This window comes from Drosophila subpulchrella, chromosome 2L (assembly GCF_014743375.2).
Source record: "Drosophila subpulchrella strain 33 F10 #4 breed RU33 chromosome 2L, RU_Dsub_v1.1 Primary Assembly, whole genome shotgun sequence".
Taxonomy (NCBI): domain Eukaryota; kingdom Metazoa; phylum Arthropoda; class Insecta; order Diptera; family Drosophilidae; genus Drosophila; species Drosophila subpulchrella.
Window position 1 is genome coordinate 8,256,784 of NC_050610.1, and position 12,931 is coordinate 8,269,714.

General features: G+C 40.3%; 2 protein-coding genes across 4 annotated transcripts; one reads left to right on the forward strand and one right to left on the reverse strand.

The window, feature by feature from the left end:
- Window positions 1–422: 422 nt before the first annotated feature.
- LOC119548180 (retinaldehyde-binding protein 1) lies at window positions 423–3,936 on the forward strand. Its single transcript, XM_037855294.1, has 4 exons — window positions 423–533; window positions 716–987; window positions 2,743–3,204; window positions 3,607–3,936. Exons 2-4 carry the CDS (start codon window positions 748–750, stop codon window positions 3,787–3,789), a joined length of 885 nt encoding a protein of 294 aa, XP_037711222.1. The 5' UTR covers window positions 423–533; window positions 716–747; the 3' UTR covers window positions 3,790–3,936.
- Window positions 3,937–4,545: 609 nt separating this feature from the next.
- LOC119547606 (dihydrolipoyllysine-residue acetyltransferase component of pyruvate dehydrogenase complex, mitochondrial) lies at window positions 4,546–9,185 on the reverse strand. 3 transcript variants are annotated; one of them, XM_037854528.1, is made up of 7 exons: window positions 8,833–9,185; window positions 7,555–7,724; window positions 7,105–7,491; window positions 6,330–6,508; window positions 5,439–5,787; window positions 5,275–5,377; window positions 4,546–5,133 (listed from the first exon to the last, which is right to left on the reverse strand). In XM_037854528.1, exons 1-7 carry the CDS (start codon window positions 8,991–8,993, stop codon window positions 5,004–5,006), a joined length of 1,479 nt encoding a protein of 492 aa, XP_037710456.1. In that variant the 5' UTR covers window positions 8,994–9,185; the 3' UTR covers window positions 4,546–5,003. The 3 variants fall into 3 exon arrangements, with proteins under 3 accessions (XP_037710456.1, XP_037710458.1, XP_037710455.1); XM_037854530.1 differs by having other exon boundaries at window positions 7,174–7,491; window positions 8,833–9,184; XM_037854527.1 differs by having other exon boundaries at window positions 6,330–6,556; window positions 8,833–9,184.
- Between the last annotated feature and the right edge of the window lie 3,746 nt (window positions 9,186–12,931).

The window sequence follows — 12,931 nt, forward strand, 5'->3', positions numbered from 1 at the left end:
ACAAATTTGTCTTTTTTATTACGTGCCCCAGACGAAGTGGAGATGTAGTGAGGGTAAGATCGAGGTAAAGGTAATTTAAACTAAGGTTCAAGACACCAGGCGCGTGTAAACATCACGAACATTACAATTACCCAAAACTCGGAACTGAGTTGAAAGTCGGATTTCAGGCCTAGACGGGGGTTCAATGGAGATGCCCGAGGGTTAAAGGCGTAAGGTGATTGACAGCCGGAATGGTGACCTTTTTTTTGATTTTTGTTGTTCTTTTTGCTCAGCGCCATTAGTCTAAAAGATAAGGAATGGAAATGGAAGTCGACTCAAGACGACTGCGATCGCCTCTGCCGCGAAGCGCTTTATCATCGACGTCGACGTCGAAGCTGTCGTTCGGCTGATATATAATATAGAAGCTAACTCACAAGGGTTTCCAAAGGCAAACAGAATTTCAGTTGACTCGAACCGCACGAGTCGCGAGGAAGCAAAACTATAGAACGCTGAAAAACCCTCAAAAAAGTGAAAATCGTTAGACTTCGCCTTAGGTAAATAACAAAAAAAATAAAAAGATACGACATACTAACCCGGATAATCGGGGAAGATTGTTCAAACAAATCGATTCAAAAGTGCTGGTGCCAAATTACCCCGAATTAAGTTGCAATTTCCCCATGGCAATCAGTGATCAGAAAAACTAACACAGAACGCATTTCTCGAATCCAACACGCAGGCCCCGACATATAGAAATCACCAACCGACATAATGGCTGCCACCGATATCGCCGAGGAGGCCTTTAACTTGCGTCTGGGCTATCTGAAGCCGGAGACCGTGGAAATCGCCAGGGTGGAGCTGCGGGAAACCGAGGAGGTCAAGGCGGCGGCCATCATCCAGCTGCGGGAGCTGCTCAAGGCCACGCCCGAGCTGAACTACAAGGACGACGACGCCTTCCTCACAGTCTTCCTGCGCGCCTGCCACTTTTACCCCGAGGGAGCCTTGGAGAAGGTGCGTACCATTATAGAGATAAATATATATATTGTCTTTAAGAAATACAGCCGTACTTTCCTAAGTTGAACCAACTTGTGACAGGGTATAGATCAAGTTATCAAGATTTTTGGTAATAGAGATAACGCTTATTCTATTGCCAAAGACCATCAAGCTAAGGAAATTCGCATGTGGAGGCTTGAATGTAGTTAGTAACAGAATAACAAAAGTGATTTTAAAAATTAGAACTAAACATCTAGTTATACCTATAAGTAAATTAAGGAATAACTGGGTTGTTTAGATTCAAAATTTATTTTTATACATTAAATAATCAAGTCGAGCTAGTTAAAAATTTAATTCATTTTTATTTTAAAATGTTTTTAAATAAGATAAATAAGCCAAAAGTTTGACTAATCTATCATTTTGAATTTTTCCAAATGATTTATAAAATCGTAAAATGTTTTTTTTAAAGCCATAAGCAATTTTATATTAATATTATTAGCATCAATTTGTTTTGCTATGATTTTGGTATAAATCGTTTAAATTTCGACTCATAAAGCTTATTTTTAATAAATCTCAGGGATTTAATCTTATGACAAGATATAGGAAATAATAAGAACGAAAAAACAATAAATTAATTTTTTTTATTTAAATGAATTTTTCCAACTTTAAACTATTCCAGCAGTTAAAGCTTCATAAGTAGTATGAAGTACAATCATCGCTATTCATTCCACAAAAGTTCATCTAGCATCTCGAACTTTAATCGGATCGCGTTTAAGCATATATATTATGAATCGACCGCCTTAGAAACAAAATCCAATGACTATCGCTTATCAACAGCGGCTACACAAGTGACTTGACATTTGTTTCAACATTTGAGAGATTATTAAATGTATAGAACGTCTCGACAGGTCTTATCGCCAGCAAACATTGCTCATTATAGAGCTATTGAAATGGGGTCTATAACCTAAGTTCAAACAAGTAATAATAGAAGACAAAATGTTAATTAGTTTTTTTTCTCACGAAATCTATGTCATAGATATTACTCACATTGCTTGGATATTAAAAAAAAAACATTCCATGGTTTTCCAGGAAAACTTTTCCTAACCAGCGAAAAAGCATTCAAAACTATTATCCATTGTTCTTATTTTATTTGTTATGTAATAAAATAAAAATCTTTTGTCAAAGTCCCTCTTGAATTGCACCCTCATTTATAGTCTATGAGAAATAATATATGGGATATTGTAAAAGAAGAAACGTACGATCTGAAATAAAAGCCAACGACGAGATCGCTTTCAATACCCGTCTGCTGATAACTTTTTGCTTTTGAACTCGCTGACCGGCAGAGAAGTTACTGATAAGCGGGACCCAATTCCGATTCGATCGGATTCTCCTTATGCATGTAGAATTTTCAATGACTTATAGAATGACTGAATCAGACCATAAAAATCGAACGTTCGCCATTTTAAATTTATCATCATAGGAAGCCGCATAACTTATATGGACATTTTATAGTTCTGGGCAATGGTCAATACCTTATCGAGTATAGATTGCAATCTGGCAATGTCACACCCGTCAACAGATGAACTCAAAATGACTACCTCCGTAAGGAGTATGCGTCAAGGGTTCAAAGATTTACCGAGGCAATTACAAAGTTATACTGTTTTACGTGCGTTAAAAAATAAGATAAAATGTATACATTTTTAGCTAATAATCGGAATATATGTATTATAATACATTATAATTAACCTTTTTCTCATTTCCAACATTTTTCAGATGAAAACCACCGCCACCTTCCGCAAGGAGTATGCCTCCCTGGTCCGAGGACTTTTGGTGGAGGAGGTCAAGGAGAAGTTCGTGAAGGGCAGTGTGATCAATGTGCTGAAGAACTGCGATCAGAAGGGTCGCCGAGTGCTGATCGTGAACTGCGGCAAGCTTTGGGATCCCAGCGAGATCACCAGCGATGAGATGTTCCGAATGCTCTACATGGTCCACCTGGCCGCCCAGTTAGAGGAGGAGACCCAGGTGAGGGGCGTGGTCTGCATCATGGACTTCGAGGGTCTGGGCATGAAGCAGGTGAAAGCCCTGTCGCCGAGTTTCTCCAAGCGACTGCTCACATTCATCCAGGAGGCGATGCCACTCCGCATGAAGGAGGTGCACTTCGTCAAGCAGCCCTTCATTTTCAACATGGTCTGGACCCTCTTTAAGCCCTTCGTCAAGGAGAAGCTGAACAGTAGGGTAAGTAGATGTTTTAAACTACGTATGACTAGGTATTTTTACCTCATAGCTGGAAAAGATGTTTAATATTGGCTGCTTTCAACAAATTCTGGTTATTAAAAAAATGTTTTTTGTGTTATCGTTTTAAAATTGTAGTAGAAAAGTTATTTTTCTGCGAAGCTGAGAACGTAGTCCTAGTTCCCAAAAAAGTAGGCTACGATTCTGAGCCAATAAAAAAATAAGTTCAACAAATCAGACTATATAAGGATTTTTTTTTCAAGACAGACAAAAACGAAATCGTAGAAGGTTGCTCTTACAGAAAACGATCTACAGGATAATAATTTCATAATTTTTTCAGTTACCTCATTTATCTGAACATATATCTTTACTCATTGAATTAAAATTCTGCTCTTCTCCCTACAGATGCACTTCCACGGCAGTGACATGAAGTCGCTTCAGAAGTTCCTCGACCCATCCATCCTGCCCGCCAACTACAAGGGCACCTTGCCCGCGATCAACTACGGTGGCGTCGAGTGGTTCCCCGCCCTGGAGAAGCAGGCGGAGTACGTGGCCGAGTGGAGCCAGTTGGGCCCCGCCCAGTGGTGATTCCCCATTCCAACGCCCCACAAACACCCACATCCTACTGACATTAGCTTAACTTTATGCTTGTAAATACTTTCAACTTGTGTTTGCTTAGTTCGTAACATTTTGGCAATAAACTAGTTACATAATACTATAAAACCACTTAGAAAATACTTGCAGACTTTCTGGGAAACTAAATTCTGGTTGGGATGTACAGTCTAGTCGAGTTCGTTAAAAATTCATTACCTAAATACTAAATGAAAAAAATTATATTTTTCAAAACTGTTTAAATAAATATTCACCACTCAAGTGTTAAATATTAATTGGTAATATATTTTTAATTTTAAAAAATCTCCAGCTTGAGACGGTTTTATTAAATTGTGAAAACACGAATTAATTCAACATGAAAATTTCTTCAATACTTTAAAAAATAGTGCAAAGAAATCGTACTTAGCAATCCACTTAGATTAACTACCGTTAATTATATATGTCTCCGTATGCGGTATATAACCATATAATTATACTTGACATACTTCTCCAGTTCAAGAACCCTTTATGGTACTCCAATAAAAAAAACCATTTACCAAGTATCCATTAAGATCCAATCATAAAACTAATACCCCAAAATATTGTGTTGTCAACATATATAATCATCTTTAAATCTTTTAATGGCTAAAGGACGTCGCAAACTCTCAGTGAGCATAACGATCGTCCTCAATAATTTTGGAAATACCTAACCCCAAATCACCCCCACCCAGAATCACAATAAAAATGCATTTATTTTTATGAATTGGCTAGTTCATGTGAGTGTGTTTTAGGTTTATTCAACGCGTCTTTGGACTTTCAACTACTTCCATTTTCATACTCTATCATGATCAACATATGCGAACAAAGCATACAAAACGTTTTGCATATCAAACGGAAATTTACAGCTCTGTGAGTGAGTTAATTCGAATATCATTCAAGTATTTTGTGTATTCTTTCTACAATCATGGCAACGGTAGCGACCATTATTAACTACATCAAATATTACACAATTAAATTTATATATATATAAGTGATAAAATGGGATGAGTTAAATCCAATTTATAACTTTACATATGCAACACCGATTAGAATCCACACATCCACATAATTTATATCGACCGAAACTCCTCGCTTAAAGAGAGGATGCTAATTTTGTTATCCTTTTTTGTTTTCGTTGGAGTCTCTAAATGTGATGGGTCGTGCCAGTCCGTTTACAACACCATGTTGGCGGGATCCTCCAGGTAGTCGCGGAAGTGCTGCAGCCATCTGGCAGCAACAGCACCATCAACCACACGATGATCGGCACTCAGGGTAACCGTCAGAATGTTGACCTCCCTGAAACTAAAATGGAATTATAGGAGATATTAGTTCGATCTGGGGCACACTTTTGCAAATGTAAAAATAGCAAGTTTAAAAAAAATGAAAAATTATGACATTATATAGTTTTAAGTACTATTATATATTATTATTTAAAATTCTTACCCCTTGAGACTGTCAGGATCCGCCACCAACTGTTTCGTTGTGGTTCCAATGGCGAGGATGCACGATTGCGGAGGATTAATAACGGCAGCAAACTGGTTCACACCTATAAATTAATACAATTTATAATAACACATTTAATGTAGGTATTAAAAGTAATTCCATACCGAACATGCCCAGGTTGGACACCGAGATGGTGCCGCCCTGGAATTCGTGGGGCTGCAGCTTGTTGTCGCGTGCCTTGGCTGCCAGCGCCTTGACATCCTTGGAGATCTCCAGGACTCCCTTGCGGTCGGCATTGAAGACGATGGGGGTAATCAGGCCCTTGTCTGTCGAGACGGCCACTGAAACATCGACGTCGTCGTACTGCCGGATGACTGTGTCCATCCAGGCGGAGTTAGCCTCGGGCACTTTAAGACTGGCGATAGCGACGGCCTTGATGATGAAGTCGTTCACTGAGACGCGGGCTCCCTGCTTTTCGTACTTTTTGTTCACCTTGGCGCGGAACTTCAGGAGCTGTAAATAATTCATTTTGGTTAGAATTTAATTAGAGAAATGGAGTTTTTTTATTGTGATAATTTGTTTAAACTTGTAAAAACAATCACAATTCAAAATACTGAATATACTATTTAAAAAATTTAAACTCATTTAAAACGATTGTAATCATATTATGCCACATCACAAGTTCGTTTTCTATTTTTATTCATTAGGACTGTGAGCGCTCGGGTTGTGAAAACCGGAAACCAAAATCAAAATCATGCTAAGCCCGGAACAGGCCTATACCATAACTAAAAGAGTTGATTTCAGCATGATATTATTTTTGTTAAAATAACCGAAGATATTGTCAATAAAGAAATTACAAGGACTTTACCTTTCCCAGAAGGTGATTGTTTTTGGAATTAAAATATTTTGCCTACAGAATTCATCGGGTTGTTCTATGGTAAACTTTCTTAAGTAAAAACTAATAATAGTTTTGTTTGTACAAAAATATCTAACAATATTACAAAAATTTGAAAAATAAGCCGTAAGTGAAATATATATTTTTTGTAAGAGCTCACCTTATCCACTTGACAATTGACAGTGACGTAGTAATGGGGCAGTTGAGTCTTGGACTCCAACAGACGCTTGGCGATCACCGCCCGCATGTTGGTCACCGGGATGTCCTCGAAGCGGGCTCCGGCTGCCCTTGGGGCCTTGGCAGGTGCCGCAGCAGACGGCTTGGCTGCCGCTTGCTGGCCTGCAAGATCACCAGATTTAATTGAGCCATGGACTCCACTGCCCTTGCCTGCACACAAAAGCCGCGGATTAGTAACAGAACAATTGGACTGGGGGCGCTGAATGAAAGGGTGGGTGCTTTGCATTGAGTGATGAAAAGTGCACTTAAAAAGATTTTAATTTAACAAGTATTTTTAAGATATTAACTATATTATTGGCGACTATTGTTTTCAAATACAAATACTTTTAAAATCAATAAAAATTAAATAGAATAGAGCTTCTTTCATCGAAGTAATGAAATAATTAACAACAGATATGCTCGGAATAATTTGTAAGCTTCAGGTTCCATCTACGAATTTCTGTATATACTTATATATACTTTTGAAACTGTACTAGCTTTTAATCTTTACGCTAGGCATAGCAAAATAAATTATAAAGAACTCTCTGTGCAGAAGAATAAATTAATTACTTCTATGATATCACAAATAAACCCTTCTAAAGGGATTGTTTACTCTTCATTACTATGATTTGATTGCGATGCATTTTAGTCAGGTGGTGCGTGCAAGGCGAAATGGGACAGGATGATTGTAAGAGTGGCATTAGTTGGGATTGAACAACCTTGTAGACGCAGCTGTTGTGCCTCGGCTAGTCGCTTGGCCATCGGACTGGCATACACACGGCCCGTACCTGCTGCTGCTGGAGCAGCGGCTGGAGCTGGAGCGGGCACGGCGGCAACTGGAGCCGGGGGTGGAGGCGGCGCCGCAGCTGCTGCAGCTGCTGGAGCTGGGGCTGCTGCCGGAGCAGCTGGTGCTGCGCCTGCACCATCGTCCTTGAAGTCCGCGAAGGCAGCTACGCTGCCCTGGTCTGGCACAATGATGCACAGCAGCTGACCCACAGGCACGTCCTTGGTGCCGCCCTGGATGAGGATCTTGGCCAGGTAGCCCTCCTCGGGTGTCTCGAAGCCCATGGTGGCCTTGTCCGTCTCAATTTCGCACAGCAGATCACCTGAAATCAGATCGGCATGCATTAATTCTTGGGGTTCGGGCTATGTAGAGTCGGCCTACCCACCTTCGTTGAGTTGGTCACCCTCCTTCTTCTCCCAGCTGACAATCGAGCCGCGCTCCATGGTGGGCGACAGGGCCGGCAGTGGCACCCTGATGTGTTCCGGAAGGCTGGCATAGGCACGGGCGAAGTTGTAGCTCCATCCCGCCAGGGGTTGCCTAGTGCTAAGTTTGGACCTGCAAAATATTGATGGGGATATTTCTTTAGTAAATTGGTATAATTTTTTAACTAAGATTAAATGTGATTTAAAAAATCTCATGTTGGCTGCCAATACAGCCAAGACTTTAAGCATTTTGTTTTCGTTAAGAAGGGGGTTAATATCCTCATTGTGCCCACAAAGCTCTTTCCAAAAAAAAAATAATATTTTTTAAGTAGTCCCCATACTGAAACAGATCACCTCTATTATGCCATTCATAAGCTTATGCAACAGGTGGTAAGAGATGAGAGCAGAGTTTAAAATGTATGTACATAATGTGTAACTAAAAGATAACAATTGCTTTGTTGGAAGAGCGCAAATGATATTACAAGATACAAATAGTCCCAAAGAGTTTTTTGCTGCAACTTTTACAATACTTTAAATTTCTTATATAGTTTTTCGTCACCTTAATATCACTAATTTTCTATTATTATATTTAATCAATTTACATGAGAATACAAATCATAAGCCTGAAAACTAAATGAATGATTACAAACAATATTTTTATTTCCAGCTTTGCAGTCTTTTAAATTGCTTATGGTTTTTAATGAAGATTATGTATTCTTTTTGGCTAGTAACCTACATGATATGACCTGGATAAATTAAATTAACCAATTTAGATGGGTTAATTTATGGCCGCTCGGTCAGCTGATGGTTTGTTGTCGTTTACGTACCCACACTCCCGTACTAACTACGAACATATAGAGGTGTTTAATCGAACACTCGACCGATGTAAACAATAGTCTCCCAAAAAAAGTGACCCATCAAATCATTAGACGGAATTTTCCAGCTTATCAGCCAGCCGAAACACTATCACGCATCATGCGATATATAGAAGCGTGTATTCGACCTTGGCCATAAAACCAATCAGCAGTGGAGCACGCACCACACACGTAAGCCCCATATGTATTTGGGGTATACGAGATTGATGCCTAAACGCTTGGACACGGGCCTGTCAATCATCGCCCCCCTATTGGGAGCCCCGCAATGGGCCCACAAATAATACCGATGCAGTGTACGCACTGTGCAATATTACACAACCATTTCTAACCTCAACGAGAGCGGGGAGATTTGTGGGGGACTTTTACCTATTGTTCTGGAGATTCCGGGAGTTGATCAGCTGGCAGCTGAGGGCGCGCACTCCCACATTTCCGGCCGATCGGCGGATATAGGTGGCGTTATTCGATCGCAGGAGCACGGAGCGAAGGGCCCCGATTTCGTTTCGTGTTGTTGCAAGGGAGCGCAGCATTTTCGTCCTTATTCGTTAGTCTCCACGTAGAATCCTTGTCCAAATCCTGCTGTGGCAACGCGCGTGGGTGTACTGGGGTCTTTCGGCGGCGCGGCAGTTGGAATTTTGACTAACAAAACCGAGTCGAGGAACGGTAAAGTCGAGAATTTACAAAATTACGCCGATAACCTTACGGAGGTCAGTGTGAACGCAGCCGGAACGCCAAAAAATGCCAGATGCTCCGCGGTGCTCGAATACCAAAACATACCAGCACTTTCTTTGCGGGGCGGGGGAATTATTTAAAAAAAAGAAAATATTTGACAAAGTTAACAAGGAAGTGGATTCTCCTTTAGTCTTCAGAGTGATATTTCAAGTGGCCCATCTGAGATTCTTGGATCTTTCTGCGTCTACAAAAAGCACCGGTTTTAGACTTTAAAATTGTGGAAAAGTTGCCGTGGTTACATATCACTTATCTAAGTGTCTCTTATAATATAATAATTTTTTCGACTTAAGTTAATTTTTATTCCAATTTGCAAATTTCCAATAAGATATTTATTTAGACATTCCAATTAGCCACACTTTTTCATCGCTTAGGGCGGAGAATCCATAAAATTTGTTATCGATAGTGTTTATGCACTATACGCACTAAATTAAATTTGGAAAAGCTTTAAAGTTATTTTAAAGAATATTTATATAGTATATTATACTGAGTATAATGTAATAAATTATATAAAAATTAAAATCATATTTTTTTTTTTAGAATTTTTCATATTTTTTTAGAGGACCCTAACCGAAACTTTCGTCCGTTTACTAGGAGTTAGATTTATTATAATAAAACGATATGATGTCGAAATTCAATATTGTTAAACAATTTTTGTTGTGTCTAATCAAACGTCCAAGATAATTTGGTATTAGGTGATGATGGACGATTTGTTATTATTTATTCCGGGCCGTAAACAATCTATTTTTATACGAAAGCCCACGCAACCTGTTTGGAAATTTGAGCAGGATGTCAAACCCAAATAACATAAAACTCACAAGCTGCAATTTAATTTTATGGATTTGTAATAAGCAAATGAATGTACCATTCAGTAAAATTAATATTCAAAGCTTTTTTAGAAAAAACTTTACTCTTGAGATTACTTGATATCTCATAAACCCTTGGTCAAAATTTGTATACAATAAGCAGCAAAATTTCCCAGTAAAATATAACATATTTTTCAAGTGATACTTTTTTATTATTAACGTACAAATATAGTTTATTACAAATCGAGTCTTCTTAACAAAACTAAATAAAATGATGGGCACTTGAATTCTTTCAATGTAATTTGATTTAATATTTTTAATATGTTAAGCACTGTTTTTAAGTAATTTTCGTATGCAAATCGCCTCATATTGAGTGTACTTCAACATGTGCCGGGTTACGGGCCACACCAGAGCACCTGATGAAGTACAATAGACATGGGAGACAGTTGATACACATGGGATTTGTTTCGAGGACTCGCCAGCGAGTTAAATGCTTTGGAGCTGGGGATGGAGATATATGTCTGGCACCACGCGCGCTACTTCAGGTACCTGACTGTATATAAAAACCAGCCCCGGTCACTGATTAGCGCGCAAGGTAGGAGACTTTTTCAGCCGGGGGAACATCATCATATACACCAAGATGGAGCTGTTGCTGTAGCTGGAGTTGAAGATGTAGATATAAAGCCAAGCCCAGTCAGGTTTCTTTTTCGTTTTTGCAGTTCCGAGACAGATGTTCTCGGCCGCCTGGCAACAAAACTGCAGCGAATGGCGACCCCCGTTTGGGGGCGGGGGACACGGGAGACGACCTTGTGCCTGGTATTAGGTCCCCGCTTTAGGGTTAACGATCTCTCCGGGCACTGTAGTTGTCCGCGATGATGATGATGACGCCATGCGAATTTTATGCAATAACAATGCCAAAATTAGTCATATGAGACTGGTGGAGAACTGGAACCAGGGGCGTATCTAGAGGAAACTTTGGGGGGAACCTTTGAGATACGTGCGGAAAATATTTCAATTGATATGAGAGTTGATATGTACGTCTTGAGTGCTTCACAAACTCTTTTGGGGGGAGGAATGAACCCCCTTTGTTGCGCCTCTGGCTGGAACATGGAGTGCTAATGACCACATAGAACGTGACGTCATCCGTCGGCGAATTATTACATTTCATTCAGCAAATTCTCTTTTCCTTGCGCTTCGTCTGGCAGACCCTTGATATTCTATATTTGAAACGCTGTAAAGAGACAAGCAAAAGAAATGAAAGCCAAAGACGCAAAAAATGAGCATAAAAATGAGGAAAAAAAAGAACCGGCGTTTTAAGCTCTCTCTGGCGATATTTCTCCCTCTCTCTCTGTTACTAACCGCAGATACGTGCGTGATCGCTCACACACACACACTAAGGCACATGGGCACACAAAAACCGCTGAGACACACACGTGCCTTCCATACATTTGCGAATTCTCTCAAGTCTGTGTGGGTATTTAAATTTTTGCAAAAGTATTTTTTAACTACCTTTTCGGCTGTCTTCTCTCTCTTTTACAACACGCCTCATAAACCTGCGATCGCGAACAGCTTTGGACTGTGAATAATGGCAAATTTCTGCGCTACAGCCTTATATATATATATATATATATGTATACATATATGTGCAGTATATAAATGAGCAGCCATTGCTTGGGTGGGGCATTCCTAACCTCAAAAACCGACTGTCTTCGTTTGTGTATGTGTGTGACTGTCTGTGTGTGGGTGTCTCTTCGCTCTTCTCTTTCTTTTTTTGCTGCAAAAAATGCAGCACATGCTTTTTTTCTAGCCAAGCCAAGATTTTCTTTTCATTGTTGCCCTTAACCCTGAGCATAGAAAAAAAAAATGGTAGTTCCTGCTCAAGATTCGATCACTCGCTCACACTCACACAGCCACAAAATGAGCTTTGTCTGGGTTAAAAAAATCTAAAATTAATATTTGAGCGACAAAAAGTTCCCCCAAATACAAAAAAGCTACCTCTGTATGGGTTGTTATATGGAAATATGTGGAATCATGTGGTCACCATTTGCGTCATTTTTTTCTCGTAGTGTAGCGAAAAAAAGCTGCCTTGTGATATCAAAATGCTAAAAATAAACTTCTTCTTTTTCTGCCCGTCTCTTTTGTGTTCTTTCATGTTCTTTAATTCCTTTTGGTAGAAAACCCCAGAAGCTCCAGAAACCACGTTGATGTATCGCCTTCTCTGTCGCTCGAATTTCACAATATGTTTCAGTTCCGTTTTGCTTTTTTTTTATTCTCTTCTTTTTTTTGCGACAGACAACTTCCGTTGCATTTTTGCTTGACACACACACGCACCAGCACACGCACACACACAGACACACGCCGCGCGTTAACTATTTTTCTTTGAATATTTCTTAGCGCCTCGCTCTCTTTTTTCTCCCACGTTGTTGTGTTGTCTCCCATTTGGTGCGAAACGAACGACTGTGCCAAAGCCCAGAAACTGTCTGGCCTTTTATTTTATATGGCCCGGCCGATTCAGATTTTCCTGCCCACAGATAAACCGAAAATCGGCAAAAGGCCAAAGTGGCGAAGGCGATGGCGATGGCGAAAGCGAGGCGAAGCGAAGAGAGCGAACCGCGTTTGCCGGCTGTTGGCGATCAAATGCTCACTGCTCAATGTCTGCCGCAAATCAAGAGCCAAATGCGCGAATTTTATTCGCAGACGTCGACGCCGGCAGAGGCAGCGCCAGCCGCCGCGTCACAGTCACAGGCGGCGCTCTCTTTTTCGTCCCGTGTATTGCCGTTTCTCTCGCACAGTGGCGCCGCCACCGAAGGGGGCACAAAAAGGGGGCCGACACTCCGCCGAGACGGTACTGCTGCTGCTGCTGCTTCCTGCTTCCTCTTCCTCACCCACATGCACATGCACTCACACAGCCACGCGCAGCGGTGAAAATGCAC